This window comes from Hypanus sabinus, chromosome 5, assembly GCF_030144855.1.
Source record: "Hypanus sabinus isolate sHypSab1 chromosome 5, sHypSab1.hap1, whole genome shotgun sequence".
NCBI lineage: Eukaryota > Metazoa > Chordata > Chondrichthyes > Myliobatiformes > Dasyatidae > Hypanus > Hypanus sabinus.
Genome location: NC_082710.1, coordinates 149,180,905 through 149,203,682, shown reverse-complemented (window position 1 = coordinate 149,203,682; position 22,778 = coordinate 149,180,905). Strand labels below are relative to the sequence as shown.

Genomic DNA, 22,778 nt, shown 5'->3' with positions numbered 1-22,778 from the left:
GTCCCGAAACCAGACTCTGGAGTCGAGCATTCCTTTCACCCTCCGAAGGTCAAATTTCCACGACCATCTGGCGCAAGTCGGCAGGATCCCAGCGTTAATGAGATACGAGCGGGGGGACAGCTGGGAAAACCCCTGTAGAAAAGGAAAGCGATTGATGGTCGCGATCCTAACGTGCACAAGGCAGCTGCGACTCTTGTGTCTGGGGGAAAGTCCCGGCTGATCCAACGGTAAAAGGGAGAGCCGGGACCAAACATTCACAATCTGGCAATTGAGTAGATTTGTAAGAAGTGAGAGATTTGGCAGGAGTGATTACAGCTCGAGGGACCGAACTCTGGGAGTAAGGCATTCCGAGGCCGTCCAGTGTAGAGACAACTCCGGGATTACTTATCTCCGTCCGGACACTCAGTTCCTGGGGAACTGGGAAAAGATAGGGGGTGAAATTGGAAGAAATCATAAAGAACGCAGCGACTCGACTCCCACTGCTCGGGAAGGGATCACGTGAACCGGTGAGAACTCAAAGGGAAACTGGGGTTTGGGGGACATGAAAATTAAACCACTCTGCTGACAGGAAGAAGAGAAAAAGGCAAGAAGGATGGGAACGGCAGCGGTCGATCAGGTAATGCTGGTCCTGCTGATGAAGGAACCTTGAGAGTCGGTAAAAAGATGGAGAAGCACTCGAGAAGGTAAGAGAGCATCGAAAATTAATTGGGGACCCTGGTACCGCCCGGATCGCCGGCCGATACAGTAATACGTGAAACGGGATGATCGATACGGGGTAACGTTTAGTAGTGACCTGTACGGGTGGTCACAAGGAGATTGGCCCTATGTTGGAACATGTAACTTGCGTGAGATAAGGGATTGTAAGTTAGGTGCGACCTTGTACTGTCGATCTGATGCCATTTATGTGGATCTCCCGCAGATGTTAAAGCTCACTGGAAGGAAGAGTGGATGGTTGTCATGATACTGCAGTATTGTACTGCTGGCAACCAGTATCCGCCTCAGCCAGGGCCGCTGCTCTATTGGTGGTAAGAGAGATGTTCTCTCAGTGGGTGGAGGCATTCCCGGGCAGGAAGGATGATGCCAGCACAGTAGTGAATGCCCCAATGAAGGAAATCCTACCAAGAATTGGGATTCCACTGTGCATTAATAGTGACAGGGGAACTCATTTTACTAACAGATTAGTGAAAGGGCTGAAAGTCACCCTGGGATTTCAGTGGAAATTACAGATTCCCTATCAACCCCAAGAAATGCGCCAGGCTAGGTGTGTCAGCAGAATGATCTTAAACTGTCAGAGGATTTGCCTCCGGTAATGGATGCTTTGCAAAACCGGAAGAATAGGAGTATGGGGTTCACCCGAGACGAAATATTCATGGGTAGACCAATGACAACGGGGCTGAAGCTCCCGATGACACCGGAGAGAGTGGCTTTGATCTGGAACGATGAAAAACCCTAAAATATGCACAAGCACTGTGTCCCCAGGTGGAAAAGCTAAACAGCAAAGTGAGGGATGTCCAAATTCTCTGAAGGAAATGTGTACCCTTTCAAACCAGGGGGCTGGGTATACGTTCAAACTATGATAAAAGATTCTTTCTCTCCTAGTTGGAGAGGATCCTATCAGTCCGGTTGGTCACTTGGACCACAATGAAGGGAGAAGGAAAACCCGACTGGATTCACGCCACTCAAGCACTCTAGGGATGGATTTTTCAATGATCACCGCTGGGGCTGCCACCACTCAGAGGGAGGACGGCATTCTCCTCACTACAGAAGGTAGCAAATGCCATCCGACTGGATACATCCAATCCTAACCCCAACCCAACCTTAACACTAACAAGGAACAACAGACTGGAGTGAACTTGAGTGAATAGCACCTGTTCAGCTGCCGAGTCGAGTGAAAGGAGCCACACCATCACTAATCTTGCAGATCATGAAGAAATCAATGACTAAAATAAAACAGGTTAGCAGGCAGTTCCGCAACTATAACCCACCTCGGGGAGAATGGTGGCTGGTGGTACATTATGGGATAATATTTGTAGAAGAAGAAGAAAGCCCTTAACTCCAAGTGGAGTCACAGGGACGCTGTCATGACGGGTTTTTTTTTTAGCAGGCTTTCTTATTTTTACAAGGCCGAGTTGCTAGCTTGGCGCTCAGCCCAGCATGGATGAAAAGCATACTAGGGAGCCGGCTGGATTCAAACTCGGGAGCCTTCACTCCGAAGTCCAACACTGATGCCACTAGCCTGCTTATAATACTTGTAATTGTGGTCATTTGTTTACTGGCCACGAGATTCCTCTGTGCCCTACTACCCTCCAGAGGGCCTGGCCCAATGACTCTGGCCCCCATGTATGTACGAAGACCAACAGGAAGGCCTGGTACCTCCAGAGAAGGGGAGGAGGAAGAGGACAGTAGTGACAGCTACGAGGAGGAGGAATGTCTGAAATTGCACCCCTTTTCTGAGGGTTACGAGGCCCCTCCTAGAGAGAGACTCAATGAGAGAATACAAATGTGAATAGGGTAAACAATATGAGTGTTGATCTAGAAGATCAAAAAGGAGTGGAGGCAAAGCAAAAAGCATTATGTGCAAACAGAGAACATTACATGCTAACTCTTGCAAGATAATGTTTGAGTCTAATCTGCTGCGACCAGAGAAACAGAAACTAATGTGCTGAGCTCTGCAAGATATGTTTAACTTGTAACTGTGCCATTCTCTAAGTTTTTTTTCAGTGAACGGTAAAATACTGTTACTGTGGTAATAGCCCTATACAATAATTTATAGTAAGTCTGCTGTTACTATGCTCAACTGTATAAAACAACGCTATTATAACAGGAGAGTAGAGTTGGGTCTGGTGGAGACCAGCTCTCTCTCCTTGATTTCAAGTAAAACAAAGGTCCTGAAACAAGACTCAGGGGTCAAGTATTCTTTTCACCTAAGGTTAAATTTTCATGACACTCCACAATCCTCAGTTAACCCGTCCTCCCACAATCCTCAGTTAACCCGTCCTCCCACAATCCTCAGTTTCACCCGTCCCCTCCACAATCCTCACGGTTACCCCATGTCCCCACATCCCCAGACTTACCACACCCCTCAGTTATCCCTGTCCCCCAACCCCAGTTACCCAGTCACCCCCACAATCCCCAGTTACCCCATCCCCCCCTTACAATCTTCAATTACCCCCCACAATCCTTATCATTACCCCCCATAACAACCCCATGCCCAGTCCCTACCATCACCCCCACTTTCCACGTTGTTCACCACTCACCCCCTGACTGGTTGGTCCGGCTCATGGCGATCGGGATGTTGGCCTTGAACCACTGCTCCCATTCCTTATAGATCTGTGTGTTCCGTTCCCAGTAGTCGGGTCCCTGACTCTCTGCCATCCACTGCTGACGGGGAACTGCCTTCCCCAACTCACTGTCGTAGTGATCGATTGACTCTTCATCCACATACCCGACGGTAATGAACTCAGGGACCCCTGACCCCGGGGTCACCCCCGTGTAGAAATAACGGAGAGAGTGAGAGCCTGGAACCAGAGCAGAGAGTTAGAGGGGCTGGGAGTCCAAATTTCAGGAAGGACCTATGCCTGAAACCAGCAACTTGAGACACTGGGGTCCACCTCAAACCCCTGAGAGAATCGGGATCACAAAACTGGTGAATCAGGACTGACCCCTCACCCCAGGAGCCACACTCAAAGCAGAGAGAGGATCTAAGAGCAGGACATATTCTCCATTGATGGACAGGATGTCACTCAGTCAACAGTACCAGAGGCAACAGTAAATAGGAGGAATTTGAGGCATCACTGGTGGAGGAAAGCAATAGGAAGGGTAGGAAAAGAGGGTGCGGCCATTCTGTAACATTTGGCCTTTGGTAAAGGAATTGCACAGTAATATAGCGGTTAGCAAAGCACTTTATAGTGTCAAGGATCTGGGTTCAATTCCAGCTAAACTCTGCAAGGAGTTTGTACATTCTCCCCATGAATGTTTGAGTTTCAACCAGAAACTCCAGTTTCCTCCCACATGCCATAGACATACAGGCTATACGTTTTGGGCATGCTATGTTGGCATTAAATGTTCTCTTTAAGGTCTAATTTTGCTACTCGCACACAAAGGAATTTTAATTGTGCGCAAAGGGTTGGAACATTAAGTATATTTCATAATGGTACACAATTACTTTTCCTTTTCCGGTTTCTGATGTGGACGGTGTTGACAACCTGGTGTTTGTGACGATTTGTCTGCAGATTTCAGAACTGGCTATTGTATATGAGAAATAAAACTCAGTGATGTGTATTATTTTGAACAACAAACAGAACTTGGCAATTTATTATCCTCAGAATACCTTCAGGCTTACTTCCACTGAAAAATTCAGTGTCATTATCACTGGGCAAAAACTTGCCCAGCACCAGATTTTTGAGCAGACTGGTCATTACAGATCAGAGGGGACACTGACCAGAAGCAAAGTAACACTTGAGGGCTTCCCCCAAAACATCCTCAGATTGTGTTGGTCAATGAGGCAAATGACATCTCACAGATGTTTTGATGGACAACTGGAGCAAACAATCACCTATTCTTTCAGGGGAGACTGGGGAGGTGAGGACATTGGTCTGTCCCTCCTGAAGGATGTGTGAGTACAGAGACATTCCCACTCACCATTAACACTGTGGGACATGTGTCCAACCACAGTTCATGGCAGAACAAACACAGCTGCTGGACTCTGGGGCATTTTAGATGCAGAGAATGTGGTAAAAGGTTCACTTAGTGATCTGGTCACATCACAGGTCCAGGAGGAGGAGGTGGGTGACCACCAGGTAGGGCGGTACGGGTCTGTTAGTATCGATAGACCATGGATTTGTGCCTTGGAAAGTTTCCAGGCCGCAAGCCTAGACAAGATTTTCTTTATGGAAGATCGACAATTGCCCAGGCTGCAAGTCTCCCCTCTCCACAGCACCAATGTTGTCCAAGGGAAGAGTATTAGGTCCCATGCAGCTCGGCACCGGTGTCGTCGCAGAGCAGTGTGTGGTTAAGTGCCTTGCTGAAGGACACAACACACTCTCAGCCAAGGCTCGAACTAGAGACCTTCAGATCACCAAACATCTTAACCACTTGGCCACACGCCAACACAACCGCCAGGTTGGGCGGTAAGGACAGGGAGGTAGTGTCTAGGACACTCAGTGGTCACTGCCCTCTCAAACACGTATACCATATCAGACACTGCTGGGGGAGTAATCTCTCACAGAGAAACAGTGACAACTGCCAAAATTGTGGTACCACTGCTGACTATGACACACAGCAGAGGAGGGAAAATTCATGTTGCGTGTTAGTGGTGGAGGGATCGTTACAGAGGGGTAAAAACAAGTGCTTCTCAAGCTGAGCCCAGGAAGGTGAGATGCCTCCCTGGTGCCAGGGTCAGGGAAGTGTCATGTTTTGAAGGGGGAGGTTGAAAAGTCAGAGGTCATGTTAGGTGCTGGTACCAAAGAAATAGGCAGAGAGGTGTGGTCCTGCAGAAAGTATTTATGGAGATCTGGCAGAAGGCAAAAAGCAGGATCTCTTACAGTTGCACTGAATTACTCTGTGCCAGTGAGGGTAGGAATTAGAATACATGCGGTTGAGGAGTCAGAGTCACACATTTCAGAAACAGGCCCTTCAGCCCAATTAAAACTCCTATCCCAAGTGTCCCATTCATCAGCCTTTTCCATCTTCCCCTAAAGAAAATGATGCTAGTGAACAACTCGACCGAGGGCAACATCCTCCAGATGGTTCACAAAACTACTTCTTTCACGATGAACTTTTCCAATCCACGTATCTATCAAAGTACCTTTTAAATGTTGTTAAAGTACCTGCCTCAACCACTTCATCTAGGACCACCTTTGGTAAAGATGAACCATCTATTGGGGGACGTCGTTGCCCTTTGGCAACATCTCTTCACTCCCACCTTAAACTTTTGCCCTCAGATCGTGAGTACCCAACCCCAAGAAAAAGTCTGTGGGTATTAAGATGTCACCATAAGACATAGGAGCAGAATTAGGCCCAAGTCTGCTCTGCCATTTCATCACTCTTGTGAACCTCCTCTGAACCCTCATCAACGTCATTACATCCTTTCTTAAATAAGGGGTCAAAAACTGCTCACAGTACTGTAAACAAGGCCTCACCTGTGCTTCTTAAAGGCTCAGCACTACATCCTTGCTGTTATGTTCTAGTACTCTTGAAACAAACACTCACTTTGCAGTTGCCTTCCTCACCATTGACTCAACCTGCAAATTAACCTTTAGGGAATCCTGCACAAGGACCCCCAAGTCCCTTTGCACCTCAGATTTTGGAAATTTCTCTCCATTTGGAAAATAGTCTATGCTTTTATTCTTTCTACCAAAGTGTATGACCATAGACTTCCCAACACTATATTCCATCTGTCCATTCTCCTAATCCAAGTCCTTCTGCAGCCTCCCTGCATCTTCAACACTACCTGCCCCTCCACTTATTTTCATATCATCTGCAAACTTGAACACAAAGCCATCAATTCCGTTACCAAATCACTGACACACAACATAACAAGAAGCAGTTCGAACACTAACCCCTACAGAACAACACTAGACACTGGTAGCCAATAAGGAAAGGCTCCCTTCTTTCCCACTCCTAGCCTCCTGCCAATCAGTCAATACTCGATCTATGCTAGTACCTTGCCTGTTATACCATGGGCTCTTGTTAAACAGCCTCATGAGGCACCTTGTCAAAGTTCTTCTGAAAATCCATGTACACAGCACCCTCCTTTATCTATCCTGTTCATTACACACTTTGACAAGATCACCCCTCATTCCCCTAATCTTCAACGACAAAAGACCCAAGCCATTCAACCACTCTCCGTACCAGTCCTTACAGCCCAAGGAACATGCTCATAACTCACTTCTGCTGCATTATAACTTAATGGCTTCTTTCCTGAAGCAGATTGACCAGAACAGATCACAATAATCCAAATGAATCTGCACTAATGTCCTGCAAATAATAAATCAACTTCCATACTCAGTGCCTTGACTGATGAAGGTGAACTTGCCAAAACCCTTCTTTGCCACCTATCTACCTGTGATGCCACTTTCAGAGAACTATATAGCTGAAGACCTTGGTACCTCTTCTACAACACTCCCAACCGTTCATCTTGAAAGTCGTGCCTGGATTTGATTTTCTAAGTTGCTTAACCTAGTACTTGTCTGAACTAATTTACAGTCCATGAACCATTTACCCTGTTGATCATGATCCCTCTGAAAATTTCGATAATCTTCTTCACTTTATTTAATTATTTATCGATACTGCGCAAATAGCCCTTTGAGCCACCATCAGCAAACCCTGATTTTAACACTGGCCTAAACCTAATCACTGGACAATTTACAATGACCAATTAACCCACTAACCAGTACGTCTTTGGACTGTGGCAGGAAACCGGAGCACCCAGAGAAAACCCAGGCATTCCATGGGGAGTATAAACTCCTTGCAGAGGATCTAGGAATGAACTCCAAACTCTGACACTCTGAGCTGTGATTAATATCACACTAACCACTATACAACCATAGTACCCAGCACCAGTAGATAATCGTGCAACATGCTGCAATGCTGGGGATTTCAAGGAAGAGGATGTATTGGGTCTCTTCAATAACATGAAAGTGGAGGAGTCCATGGGATCTGTTGGGATATACCCCGGTTATTGAGAGAAGCAAGAGAGAAGATTGATGGGGCCGAGACAAAGAGTCCAAACTGGCTGGGTGATGACAGGCAGAAAGTGAAGGTAGGAGGATGTTTTTCTGATTGGAATTCTGTGACTAGTGACATACCACAGATCAGTGCTGTGACATCTCTTATTTGCAATGTACAATAAAGTAACCCCTGAGTCTCCTTCGCTCCATGGAAAACAGCCACAGCCTCTCCAATCCCTCCTTATGACTCAAGCCTTCCTGTTCTGGTAACTGCATGTGCATCTTTTCTGCATCATTTCTAAAAAAAATTGCATCCTTCCTATAGCTATGTGACCAAAACTGCACAGAATATTTACAAGTGCATTCTCATCAATGCCTTATGCAACTGTACATGACATCTCAAGATTTGTACTCAGTAACATGATCAATGAAGGTAAATATGCCAATCTCTTCATTCACTACCTGTCATGATTCAATCCGATCAGCAGGGGGCACCAGAATCCTCCAAGCTCTGATGCTGCTGCTCCTCATTATTAGCTGATTATTTTCACATGTATATTTACAGTGCACCCATGTCCTATTCTATTCCTTTGTAGTTTGAATACAGTTAAGATGTTGTCATCTTAACTATAGGACTATAGCTGGTAGGGCACTGAGGAGTGCGTAGGAACAAAGGGATCTGGGAGTTCAGATACATAATTCCCTGAAAGTGGCGTCACAGGTAGACAGGGTTGTAAAGATGACCTTTGGTATCCTGGCATTCATAAATCAAAGTATTGAGTATAGGAGTTGGGATGTTATAGTGAGGTTGTGTAAGACATTGGTGAGACCAAATTTGGAGTATTGTGTGCAGTTCTGGTCACCTAACCATAGGAAGGATATCAGTGAGATTGAAAGAGTGCAGAGAAGATTTACTAGGATGTTGCTGGAGTTCAGGAGTTGAGTTACAGAGAAAGATTGAACAGGTAAAGGCTTTAATCCTTGGAGCATAGAAGAATGAGGGGGGGTTTACAAAATTGAGGGGCGAGTAAATGCGGGTAGGCTCTTTCCACTTAGATTAGTAGAGATAAATATGAGAGGACATTACTTTAGGGTGGAAGGGAAAAGGTTTAGGGGAAACATTAGGGGGAACTTCTTCACTCAGAGTGTGATGGGAGCGTGGAACAAGCTGCCATCTGACATGGTAGATGTGGGCTCACTTAAGTTTTAAGAATACATTGGATAGATACACGGATTGGAGAGGTCTGGAGGGTTACAGACTGGGTGCAGGTCAAAGGGACTAGCAGAATAAAGTTTTGGCACAGACTAGAAGGGCTGAATGGCCTGTGTCTGTGCTGTAATGTTCTATGGTTCTATCTGCAAACTTCCAAACATGGCACCTACATTCTCATCCAAATCATTAACACAAATGACAAACAACAGGAGTCCCAGAACTGATGCCTGTAACACACCACCAGTCACTGGATTCCAATCTGAAAAATCTACCGTCTACTGTCACACTCACTCCTACCACTGGGCCAATTTGTATCGATTTGGCTAGCTTACCCTGGATCCCATGTGATCTCACTTTCTGGATCTGCCTACCATGGCTCAGTGATAGGAATTTATCAAAAGCCTTTCTATAGTCCATGCTGGCAACATATACTGCCCATCCCTTATCAATCCTCTTGGTCACCTCTTCAAAGACTTCAATCAGATTTGTGAGAAACAGTTTCTCAGCCCCTGCCTTTCCAAACACAGGTAGATCCAGTTTCTCGGAATCCCATCTGGTAAATTTTCCAGCACTAACGTTAGGCTCAACAGCTTGTAGTTCCCTAGCTTGCCTGTGCAATCTTTCTTACATAAAAGGACAACATCAGATATCTTCCAATCTTCTGGTACCTTACCCTTGTCTATTGAAGCAACTGATCTCCCAGGGCCTTACCAATTTCTGCCTTCATTCCCAGAATATCCTTGGATACTCTCATTCAGACTCCTGGATTTATCCATTTTTATGCACCTCAAGACCACCAACACCTCATTTATAATACTGAAATGTTTCAGGATGTCTCTGCAGTCTTTCTTGAATTCCTTAGCTTGGGCATGACCTTCTCCCCAGTAAGTGGAGATGAGTATTTATTTGAGACCTCTGGCTCCACATATATACAACCACACCGATCCTTCAGGGACCTCTGCTCTTCCCAATTACCCCTTTGCTCTTGATATACAGATGATTTTCAGATTATCCTTGACAGAGAAGGTAAAGAAGATCTCATTCTCTCTACAATGGAACTGCATAAAACAGCGGTGAGTCTGCATTGAGTACTGTCAACATTTCCGCTCCGTACGATATGGGAGGCCAAGGGGTGACCCGATATATAAGAGGTCAAAGTCCTTCTCCCATCATAGGGATATTAAAACACGGGGTCATAGGTTAAGGCGAGAGGAAGGAGTTTTACAGGAGATCTGGTGTTTTTTACACGGAGAGTGGCTGATATCTGGAACTCGCTGCCAGGGGATGTGGTGCAATCACATACTAACACTACATTAAAGAGGCCTTTGGACTCTTCAATCACAAAAACTCAGCCACGAACGGTTCCGGGACTGGCTGGGAATGGGGGGGGGGGGGGGGGGGTTGGGCATGAGACTGGCAACCCGATCCCGTAAAAACACGGAAACTCCAAAGATTTCATCCCTGGAAGAGGAAGGAAGACACAAAATGGGCTGCACCATAAAACTGGAAACTCTGAACAGCCCAGGCAGCACCACAGTTAATGCTTCAGGTCCAGAACTGGGAAAGTGAGGAAACGAGTGGGTGGGAAGGAGGGAGTGATTGGACAATACTCTGTCTCTGATAAAGTAGGGCGGTCAGCGCTGGCCCGTCTAGTTAACAGATAAATAACCTCTCCTTCACAACACGAAGATGACTCACCTCATTACCCTGCTGTAACACGTTTAACCTGCTTCCCACAACCCAGTCAGAACCCCTCTCTGTTCTGTGTAAATGCCCCGACAACGCGTCGGAAGGAAGCAATACCCCAGCACGGATCTACAGGACTGAGTTGGCTCTTCCCGCGCCATCCTCTAAACCCCAGTGCTAACCAGTCATCTGGTGTCCCACTGTCCACTTGTCCAGTTCCTGCCCAGGTCAGTGAAGGTGTTAACCCATCCGTCCGCACCTCGCCTCCCGTGTGCAGTCTCTGCAGGGGCTCCCACCACACAACACCCCCAAACGGATCTCCACTGACCTCAGGCTGGGTGGCGTGGGACCCTCACACCTTGACTGGGGACGGTGACCCTGTGTCCACCCTCTCACTCACTGAATGTCCCGCTGACCATTGACTCTTCACTCACCTGCGGAGACCCCTCCACATAGGAGGGCCAGCAGTAGTAGCTGCAGCATCATTATTCCCTCTCTATCCGAACTGTTTCGAGTTCCCAAGTCCTCCGCCACTACACAGCACCAATGGCACTCGGCTCACCGCACCTCAAAATCTGCCGTCGCTGGGCGATGCCCGTCAGGTTCATTCCCGAACTGCACGCTGATTGGTCCGCGCGATAGTGCAGCCCAATCGTAATCCGACTCTGTTTAGCGTCAGTGGTTTCTGGGCAGAACTGGTCAGAGAAGTTTGAGTCGTTTTGGAAATAAAATTGCAAATATCCGCATCCGTCCAATCAGAAAAAGAGCTGCTCTGTGAGTCATCGGTTGCCGGGAAGGGTGGAGTGAGCGGAGTTGGGAATCAAAATCGAAAGTATGGGAACGGGAGGGAGAGGCGGGGTCCTGACGTCACAGATCCCGGGAACAGACCCGGGGGGTCAGACTCGAGGGAAATGACACAGGAGGAGAAAGATAACCCGCTAAAGAGATTCAGCATGGCGAGAATCATTTGTAGAATTCCAGTGATCGCCAGTGCCGAGGGATTGAGAATGTAGAGGGCTGCGAACTAGATGAGAGAGGTGGAGGTGAGGGGTGAGGTCAGGGGTGGTAGGTGATGGGTAGAACCAGGTGAGGACCGAGGGAGTTCAGAGACAGACTCTGTGGGTAATAGGTAGAATCGGGGGGCGTGAGATGGTGGGGGGTGTTGATCGGCAGATGGATCCAGGCGGCCGAAGAGACGGGAGGAGAACCTCGGATAAATCGGTGTGTTTAAACCTATTTATTATCGAATGGGCAGGTGGGATCAGAGTAAGTGTTGGGGAGGGAATCGAACTGGATAAAGGGGTGGGGAGTAAGTTAGAGAGAGCACGTGCTAATTACCCGATTTCTGAAAGTAGAATATACAGACCAATGGTTTGTTTAAGGTGAAAGGTCGGGTCAGTGGTGTGGACTGTACACACGATCCTGCGAAATGGCTTCCACTTGATCTGGCTGATGTAAATCAGGCTGGAGTACTGAAAACAGTAGAGGAGTTTGGAAGTGGTGCAAATGAATATAACTTCACCTGGAAGGGGTGTTCGGGTCCCTAGATGGTGGCGGTAGAGAGGGTATGGGGACACCAATGGTGCATGTAGAGAGGTGGGATGAGTGGACCCGTGAGTCACGAAGGGAGTGGTCCCTACAAGAAGACAAAAATGAAGTATGAGGAGAAGATTTGATGAGGTTGATGGAATTGATGAAGGATGATATGCTGAATATGGATGGAGGGCACATACCCTGGGATAAGGACCCTGATGGTGGCCTGTGGGCAGAAACATTGGGGGCACAGACACTGAGGGAATAGACCTATACCTGTGGGACAAACTCCGTGGGAGTACAGATAACGGGCTGGGCCAGATCTAATAGGAAGACCAGCACCACTAGGGCCTAATCTGCAGTCTGTACAGAACTGGGGGGTGTGAATTGTGAAGAAGTTGATAAGAGGGCAGTGGAATGGATGGAGAGGATGTGGAGGAAATTTAATCCTGGGAAAAGTGTCACATTGTCATAAGGGGGGCATTGAGAGCAGACCCAAATGCAAGGCACAGACACTGAAGTACTAGGGAAAGTGGGACCTGGTGTGTCAGAAAGCAAGGGAAGTCGGGGTGGGGGGGGTTAGAAACAACACTGGGCAAGACTAGGATACAGGGTCTGGGCTAAGACTAGACTAGGAAAGTGGGACCTGGATAAGGAACTAGGAACCTGGACAAGGACTCTGAGCCAGAAACTGGACAGGGACCCAGAACCTGGGTCTTGACTCAGGCTTGGACTCCAAATCCAGGCAAGGACTGGATGTGGGGGCAGGACGCAGGACTCCATGGCTGGACAAGGACTCAAACTTGGTCTTGGTCAAGGGAAAGGAAAGCAGAAGCAGAGAGAGGCATAGCTGGATACAAACACTGGCCACAGACAGGACCAGGACACAGGGCCCAGGCCACTGATGGGACCAGGACGCAGGGCCTAAGACTTGAGCAAAGGATCACTGAGCCAGGGCCCCTCCTTAGGAACAGGACATAGGGCCAGGACTCATACACAGACACAGGGACACAAAGGCATTAGTTTCCCTTCCCTCTACATGAATGTACCCAGACTGTAGGTGAACCATCTCCACTGCAAAGCCCTCCCATTATGCACACACCGGTTTCTTAGCTCAGCTTTGTTTCTAGTTTACCTGGGCTGGATCTCTTATTTCAACTGACTATTTGAATCCTAGAGTGGTCCCCCATTGCATTTGAAGTGTCCCTGGTTAATCTGTTCCATACCTTACAATATTTATTTTATGCAGTTTAGGTTGTTATTCATGCATGATTCATCTGTAGAATTTATCCTTACCTTCATAAGTTATCAGGTGCTACGTGTGTTATGTGTATTTCTATGCTTTACACCCTAGTCCGGAGAATCATTGTTTCATTTCTATATACATTTATATACATCTATATGGTTAAATTACAATAAATTCACTAGACTTGTCCCTTTCCATTGCCATTCAAATGCTTTATGATATTATGATCGCTGGTTACTGGATGCTCCCCACTGACAGATGCATAAGTTTGTCTAACTCTTTCCCTAGAACCAAATCCAACAAAGCGATTCCTCACTGGGCCAGACACACCCTACAGATCAGACACAGAATGAAATTATTATCAATAACTTACCTGATGTAAAGTTTGTTATTTTATGGTAGCAATTCAGTATAAAAAGGTCAAGATTACTGTAAAATCCAAAAACAAATAAACACTGGGAAGAAAAGTAATAATGAGATTGTGTTCATTGAGCTTTCTGTGATGAGAGCCCTTGACAAAAATGACTTGGACCCAAATGCAGTTTGCACTTGCACTTCGCCAGCAATTTTCCCTGAGTCCGGTTGCAATCTTGATCTGTATTCCAGGCCGGGGATACACAACTGTGGACAGTCAATATTCCCTGACTCTGGACCCATCCCTTGTATTCCAGGCTTTGGGATGCAGAACTGTGGACCTGTCTCTGTTTCCTGACACTAGAATCATTCCTGGACAATATTCCAGACCTGGGAACCCAGAGCTGTCGACTGACATTTTTTCCCCCCGAGTCTCGATCCATTCCTGGTCTTGTATTCCAGGCCTAGGGACACAGAACTGGAGCCTGTCACTGTTTTCCAACCCTGGATCCATTCCTGGCCTGGGGACATAGTGTTGTGGCCTGTCACTGTTCCCTGAGCTTGGATCCATTCCTGGTCTGTATTCCCTGCCTGGCAATACACAACTGTGGCCTGTCACCTTTTCCAGACGCCGGATCCATTCCCGGTCTGTATTCCAAGCCTTGGGACACAGAGCTGAGGACTGTTCCTGCTTCCTGATACCAGATCCATTACAGATTTCTTTTCTGAGCCTGAAGACCCAGAACTGTGACCTGTACATTTCCCAGATCTTGAGTGCAATTCTGGTCTGAAATCCAGGACTAGGGACACAGAGCTGTGGACTGTTCCTGTTTCCTGAGCCTGGATGCAATCCTGGTCTGTATTCCAGGCCTGGGGATGCACAGCTGTGGCCTGTCACCATTCTCTGACACCGGATACATTCTGGCATACATTCCCAGTTTGTAATCCAGGCCTTGGGACACAGAGCTGGATGCTGTCACTGTTTTCCTGAGCCTTGATCCTGAGTTTCTGCTGCAGGTCTGGGGACACAGAGTTCTGGCCTGTCACCGCACCCTGACATTTGATCCATTCCTGGTTGCTATTCTAAGCCTTGGGACACAGAGCTGTGGACTGTCACTGTTCCTCACATTGCATCTGTAACCCTCATGCTCACCCAGCTCGTGCTCATCTGGGGAACAGCCTTTGGCCCTGCCAAACTGGGTACCGCATTTGTGTGGATGCTATGTAATGTACCCCCAGTTACAAACCCACAACACAAAATATCAGACAGTACAGCATATGCAATTAAATGATTGAACTTTATGAATCTTAATCTGAATATAGGATTAGTAATGAAAATAAACAAAAAAGGGCCCAAGTCAAGGAAAAGTCGCAAGTTCACGTTGGAGCTCACTCAGTAGTCATTCTTCCACCATCAGTCTCCTCCAAACGTCGCCAACCTTCAGATCCCAGTCCACTCCGGCTCCACACACATCTTCTCTCTTCATCTCTCCACGACCAAAGACCACGAAAAATCTCCTTCCAGGTTCACAAGACAGCAACAATCTCTGATTGGCTAACATGCATATCACAGTCCGGTTATCTCCAGCCATAACCCAAACATTGCTGCTACAGAGAAACCATTACCTCAGCAGTGAACATTACAAAGAAGCCATTACATTAGCGGTGAATCCTTACAGTACATTACACATTAATTCCTGGTTTGTATTCCAGGCCTTGGGATATAGAGCTCTGACCTGTCTCTGTTTCCTGACACTGGATCTATTACTGGTCTGTATTCCAGGCTTGGGGACACAAAGCTGTGGCCTGTCACTGTTCAGTGAGCTTGGATGCAATCCTGTCTGTATTCCAGGCCTGGGGCTCAGAGCTGTCTCCTGTCACTGTTCCCTGGTAATCTTGTTTTATCCTAAGCCCTAGCATTTGAGATACAAAGTAGATTGGGCAAACTGGCTGCAGAAGAGAGTTTTGGAACCAGCCAGAGGCTGTGAGACTGGAGTGGGATCTGTACCCACTTGTGTTTGGGAGAAGCAGCTCCTGGGAAGAGGTTGGAGAGTAGCCAGGGAGCAGGTTGCACTGTGGACAGTGACTGGGGGTTTCCAGGTAGCCTAACGGCAGTGTGCTGCCATCTTCTCTCAGTGGTCTGTTGCTGTTCCCACCTTCATGGTAACAGGTTCACACAACCCCATCCGTGACCCGTGAGTGTGTTCTGTTACAGGGGGACTGGCGGGGGGCAGGTTAGTGAAATGTTCTTACTACTGGGAGATGGGCAGAGGTGATGCACTGTAGTGTGAGTCAAAACCAAAAAAATGAGAGTTGCTGTATTCCTGAAATAAACTGGAATAGACTCAGCAGGTCAGGCAGCATCTGTAAAGGGAGAGAGACAAGAGTTAATGTTTTAGGTCTCAGTCCATTCATTTTAGCCATCCCACACACCCCATCCTCCCCTCCCAACCCTGCCCCCCAGCACTGTCCCACTCTCTCCCTTCCTGTCTCCAGTCTCCCCTTCCCTTTCACACCTAACCACTCTCTCCTGCATCATAGTCCCTAACCCTTCCCCACTCCCACACCATTAACATCCCCTTCCTCCCTTCCCCGTCACCATCCCCACCCTCCCTCTGCCCATCCATTGTCTCAGTCCCTCTGCTCCCCGTTACTGCCCGAACTCTCTTCCCGTCACCTCCCTCTAAACTTCCGCACTCCATCCGCAGCCCCTCTCGCTGCTATGGCGATGAGATAAATACATCACAGACATTTAAATAAACTCGCTGACAGGGCTTCAGCTGATCTCTGCTGGAGAGACTTCCAAACATCCATCACCTTCTCAGTGTGGAAGCTTCTCCTCCTCCAGCCCAGCCCACCCCAATTTGTTTTGTGACTGCGCCTGATCCAGACCACTCAGCCACAGGAATCCTCCTCCCTGCATCAAGTCAGTCGAGCCCTGTTGGAACTTTCTTCGGGAGATCTCCACTCATGCTCTGGAGGATACAGCCCAAGTCAGCTCGATCTCCCCTCATTCGGCAAACCCTCTGTCTGTGGGAGCAGCCTCCTGAAACTCTGCTGAACTCCTTCTGTGCCCAGTGCATCCTCTCTGAGGTCAGGAGACTCAGTCTGCGAGGTCAATACCTCTGCACTTTGACCCTACAGCCCTGTGACCTATGACACAAAAAAACAAGGTCAAGGTCAGGTCTATTGTCACATACACAAGTATGTGTGAGCGCAGGTAAAATAAAAAGCTTGTTTGCACAGTCACAAAGTATCAGGTAAGCAACATTCACTAGAAAATCATAAACGTGAATTACATACTTTTACAGAAAAGAACAAAAATCGTCAATTTTACACTAAAGTGGTCTCAGTGTTGTTAAAGTGTAGGAAGCATTGGGGCTCCGAGTCAACCCAAACACAATCTATTCCAGCTGCCACCATCCGGGAAGCAGTACCGCAGAGTAAAATCCAGGATCAACAGGCTCCGGGACAGCTTCTTCCACCAGGACATCAGACTGATGAACTCACGCTGATTTGAGTGTACTCGATATTACATTGCATGGTCCATTTAATATAAATTACTATGGTTGCACATTGCACACTTAGACGGAGATGTAACATAAAGATTTTTACTCCTCATGTATGTGAAGGATGTACGAAATAAAGTCAATTCAAGATAAGATAAAACTTTATTTTATGATCGGAACGCTGTAAAACTCAGTGCTCAGGCAGTCTCTATGGATCCGAAAGATGTATGAGGATGCTTTGGGACAAGAGACTGTGTGGTCCCTGACGCAGTGTCTCCACCTGAGACAATAACTAAGAGAGATGCTGCCTGACCCACTGTGTTGTTCCAGTGATTGCTTTTCATTCCAGGTTCCAGTTTCAGCCACGTCTCACGTCTTTACCCCTCACACTGAGCTTCATCCAGACCCTTTCACCCCATGTTCTGGGTCACGAAGTCTGACTCTCCCTCACTCTGCAGTGACGACACCTCACCAGCTCTGTCTGTTTCAGATTCCAGTTCCAGCTTCACTTTTCCATGTCAGAAGGCATGACTCAACCTCTCACTCAGTCACAGGGAGTTTCCCAGGGGTGGGACTGCCAAATGTCACTGACCAATGAAACGAGGTCTGGGATCACTGTGACAGTGGTCAGACAAAGGTTAAAGCAGTCATAAAGTGTGTGTGTTTGTGGCCAGTGCTGTGAGAAAGTATTCAAGCCCAATAAGCCCAACAGACACAATGAAAGAGGCATTGACTGGCATAGAGGAAGGGATGGACAGAGAGCAAGAATTAAACAGATAAAGGCAGAGAGAGAGATACGAGGAGACAGACAGTGATGGGGAATGTAGCAGAGACAGAGAAAGAGGGGATGACAGAGAGAGGGTGGGAGAGAGATAGAGAAAGAAATGAATTAAGGGGACAGGGAGAGAGAGAGATGGTCATGGAGAAGGTGAGAGACAGTGAAACTAGGGTGTCTACAAAGATAGGGACAGGCAGAGGAGAGAATGAGAGAGAAATGAGGGCAGGAGGGAGGGAGGGAAGGGAGTGAGAGAGAGAGAGAGAAAAAACACTTTACACTTTCTGACCACAACATTCTTTGTTTTCACTGGCCACTGACATTATCGAGGTTATCACTCGATCTGTCACTGTTTCACCCACTCTCTCTCTCCATCCCTGCACTCTCCACCTGGTAGCAATGATCAGGAGGTTCAGAGATTCATGAATGCTCTGCCCAATCATAATACGAAGAAAGCATGACTGCCTTGACTTCCCCAGGAGTCTGCAGAGATCTGGCATAACATCAAAAACTTTGACAAATTTCTATAGATACATGGTGGCAAGTGTGCTGACTGGCTGCATTAGGACCTGGTTTAGGAATACCAATGCCGTTGAGTGGAAAATCCTAAAAAAGGTAGTGGATTCAGCCCAGTACATCACGGGTAAAACCCTCCCAACCATTGAACATATCTACACGAAACATTGTTGTAGAAAAGCAGCATCCATCATCAAAGATCCTCACCACCCAGGCCATGCTCCTTTCTCACTGCTGCCATCAGCTAGAAGGTACAGGAGCCTCAGGACTCACACCACCAGGTTCGAGAACAGTTACTACCCTTCATCCATCAGGCTCTTGAACAAAAGGGGATAACTTCACTCATTTAAGGACTCTTTTGTCTTGTTATTTCATGCTCATTATTGCTATTTATCTGTTATCTGTATTCACACAGTTTGTTTATAGTTTACAGTTCCTGATGTTTACAGGTTCTGTTTACAGTTACTGTTCTGTAGATTTGCTAAGTATACCCACAGAGAAAGCATCTCAGGGTTGTATGTGGTGACATGTATGTACTCTAACAAATTTTACTTGGAACTTTGGACACCAGGAGTGGCAAGGAGATGCCCTAGTGAACGGGAGAGCTGGAACTCACCACGCCCTGCCAATCAGGAAGTTCCTCAAAACCAAGAGAAAATCTGCAGATGCCGGAAATCCAAGCAACACACACATAATGCTGAAGGTACTCAGCAGGCCAGGCAGCATCAATGGTAAAAAGTACAGTCGATGTTTCGGACTGAAACCTTTCAGCAGGACTGGAGAAAAAAAGCTGAGGAGTAGATTTGAAAAGTGGGGGGAAGACAGAAAGTAGCAGGTGATAGGTGAAACTAGGAGGGGGAGGAATGAAGTAAAGAGCTGGGAAATTGATTGGTGAAAGAGACAGAAGGCCATGGAAGAAAGAAAATGGGGGTTGGGGAGGAGCACCTGAGGGAAGTGATGCCGCCTATAGGAGATAACTTGAGAGAGGGATAAGGGGATGGGAAATGGTGAAAGGGAGGGGGGGGATCATTACTAGAAGTTCGAGAAATTGATGTTCATGCCATCGGGTTGGAGACTACCCAAACGGAACCCAGTAGTGGAGGAGGCCATGGATGGACATGTTGGAATGGGAATGGGACCTGGAATTAAAATGGGTGGTCACTAGGAGATTCTACTTGTTCTGGCGGACCGAGCGTAGATGCTCAATGGAGCGGTCTCCAAATCTACGTCACGTCTCACAGATATACAAGAGGCCACACTGGGAGCACCAGATACAGTATATGACCCCCCAACAGGCTCACAGGAGAGGTGTTGCCTCACCTGGAAGGACTGTTTGGGGCCCTGAATGGAAGTGAGGGAGGAGGCGTAGGGGCAGGTGAAGCACTTGTTCCACTTACAAGGTTAAGTGCCAGGAAGGAGATCACTGGGGAGGGATGAATGGATAAGGGAGTCACGTAAGGAGTGATCCCTGCGGAAAATATAAAGTTGGGGGGAGGGAAAGATGTGCTTGGTGGTGGGATCCTGTTGGAGGTGGCAGAAGTTTCAGAGAATTATGTGCTAGACTCCGAGGCTGGTGGGGTGGTAGGTGAGGATGAGGAACCCTATCCCTGGGAGGGTGCTGTAAGAGCAGACGTGTGTGACATGGAAGAGTGCAGTTGAGGGCAACATTGATGGTGAAGGAAGGGATGCCTCTTTCTTTGAAAAAGGAGGACATCTCCTTCATTCTAGAATGAAAAGCCTCATCTCCTTCATTGCCTACTCAACCAATCATCTTGGAGGTTGGTCTATCTCCACTGGAAACCCTCACGAAGAATATTTCTCATCTACTAGGCCCATCACCTCAAAGGTTCAACCACACCTGTTCTAAACCCTCCCTGGCCCAGTTCAGACAAAACTCATCAGATGGTCCTCCACTGGATCCTGACCCTGCCAGCCCACACGTACAATGGAGGAACTCTGACTGTTCCCTGATCCAAGGCTGCAGCCCCAAGATACAAGATCATGTCCTCTCCTTCCTCACCCCCTGTTTTCAAACAGGCTGCTTCATCAGTAAAGCAGGAGCTGGTCACGGATTTTAGAAAGCTGGTCAGTGTATATAGTCCCGTCTGTGTCAATGGTGCTGAGGTTGGAGCTGGTCACGGATTTTAGAAAGCTAGTCAGTGTATATAGTCCCGACTGTGTCAATGGTGCTGAGGTTGGAGCTGGTCACGGATTTTAGAAAGCAGGTCAGTGTATATAGTCCTGTCTGTGTCAATGGTGCTGAGGTTGGGAGGGTTGAAATGTGCAAGGTTCCGAGAACTGAACATCTCCAACAGTCTTTCATGGTCGTGGCCTCTTCACTCACCAATGCCTCTACTTCCCCAAAAGGATAAGGAAGTTTGGCAGGTCCCCTTTGACCCTCACCAACTTCTGGTGATGCATCATGGGAAGGAGTCTATCTCGATACATCAGAGGCACTAAAGGATTGAGTTTAATTGTTGTTCAACCATACATGAATACCCCTGAATACAGCCCAATGAAACAGCGTTACTCTGGGGCCAAGCTGCAAAACAGTACCCACAGTCATACACAACACAAGGCACACAGGGTACGTATATATGCCAAAGCAGTAAAATATAGTCACAGACCCTGAGTCCATGACTGTTGCAGCAATCTGCATTTGAACTCCATACATCTTGTCTTCTGCTGAGCAAACATTAGAAGACAGCACAGATTTCAGAATGTTTACTGTGCCACATCGCGCCCCCCCCCCCCCCCCAGCACTCTGGTGAAGTGCACCAACTCTGTCACTTCCCCTCTGGGCGGCTGCAAGCAGCTGATACCATGGGTTGAGGCCCAGTCCTCACTACAACTGAGGTCACACAGCTTTCCTGCCATCCGCCCCTGCTGTTTGCCAATAGACCAGTGGATTGGACTCACAGCTTTCCACATTAACAATGTCCGACAGGGTTTTGTGATCTCAAGCAGTGACAAATTAATAAGATGAACACTCACTGTTACAGTGTACACATCCTTCGTGCACCCACTCTGACGTCTGTCTGACGCAGGCAGCAACACAGTCTGCACCAAATCCAACTCCGTCAGTTTCTCCACAAACAAGCACCTCACTGATGGGGCAGGTCTGCAATACTCTATGTTTGTAATATCCAGAAGGGTCTTGTGATTGTAGAAAATAAGTTGAAAAAAGACAATAACACCGTTGCATGTTAGCCCCATAGAAGTTGCAGTGTCCGAGCGCCCGCCATCTTATCACTGCTTGGTATGGCTACTGTTCAGCCCATGACCACATGAAACTACTGACAGTTGTGGACACAGCTCAGCTCATCAGGGAAACTATTCTCCACTCTACAGACTCAGTCCACACTTCCTACTGCCTCAGTAAAGCAGTCAGCATTTCAAAGACCTCACCCACCGAGGACATTCTCTCTTCTCCCCTCCCATCGGGCAGGAGATAGAAAAGCTGCCCCTCCAGCAGGCAGAACAACAGCGACTGTGCCACTGTTTTAGACAATTGACCGTCCCCTGGTACGACAGGTGGACTCCTGACCTCACAATCTACCTCCTTATGACCCTGAACCTTCTTGTCTGTCTTCACTGCCCTTTCTCAGTAATCGTAACACTTTATTCTGCACTCTTGTTGGTTTACCTCGTACAACCTCAGTGCACTGTTGTAAGAAATTAATACTTATAAACTGCATGTAAGACAGGATTTTCACTGTACCTTGCTAAATGTGACAATAATAGACAGATTTACCAATTAATAGAGGAGTGCAGAAGAAGAGGATGAGGTAGGAGATGGGAGGAAGGATAAAGCTTGCGACTCAGTGTTGGTGAATTTGGTCCTTCCTGACCCCCACTGGCTTAGAGGAGAACAGTATAGTTCAATTGTTTAAAAAAGTCTCAAAAAGTAAGCCGGGAAATTATAGGCTGGTAAGTTTGACATCAGTAGTAGGTAAATTATTGGAAGGAATACTAAGAGATAGGATCTACAAGTATTTGGATAGACAGGGACATATTAGAAACAGTCAGCATGGCTCTGTGCATGGTAGGTAATGTTTAACCAATCTATTAGAGTCTTTTGAGGAAGTTACCAGGAAAGTGGATGAAGGGAAGGCAGTGGATGTTGCATACATGGACTTCAGTAAGGCCTTTGACAAGGTCCCGCTTGGCAGATTAGGAAGATTCAGTTGCTAGGTATACATGGAGAGGTAGTAAATTGGATTAAACATTGTCTCAATGGAAGAAGCCAGAGAGTGGTAGTGGAGGATTGCTACTC

General features: G+C 47.3%; 1 protein-coding gene across 3 annotated transcripts in view; it reads right to left on the bottom strand.

The window, feature by feature from the left end:
• LOC132394443 (class I histocompatibility antigen, F10 alpha chain-like) overlaps positions 1 to 11,158 on the bottom strand; it is a 32,439-nt gene extending 21,281 nt beyond the window's left edge. For 2 of the 3 annotated variants that reach the window (XM_059970606.1, XM_059970607.1), the window contains exons 1-2: positions 11,004 to 11,158; positions 3,258 to 3,518 (exon numbers count right to left, since the gene is read on the bottom strand). In XM_059970606.1, the coding sequence (XP_059826589.1) occupies positions 3,258 to 3,518; positions 11,004 to 11,055 (313 nt within the window). In that variant the 5' untranslated portion in view covers positions 11,056 to 11,158. The remainder of the gene's footprint in view (positions 1 to 3,257; positions 3,519 to 11,003) is intronic. The other variant, XM_059970608.1, reaches the window with a different exon arrangement.
• Between the last annotated feature and the right edge of the window lie 11,620 nt (positions 11,159 to 22,778).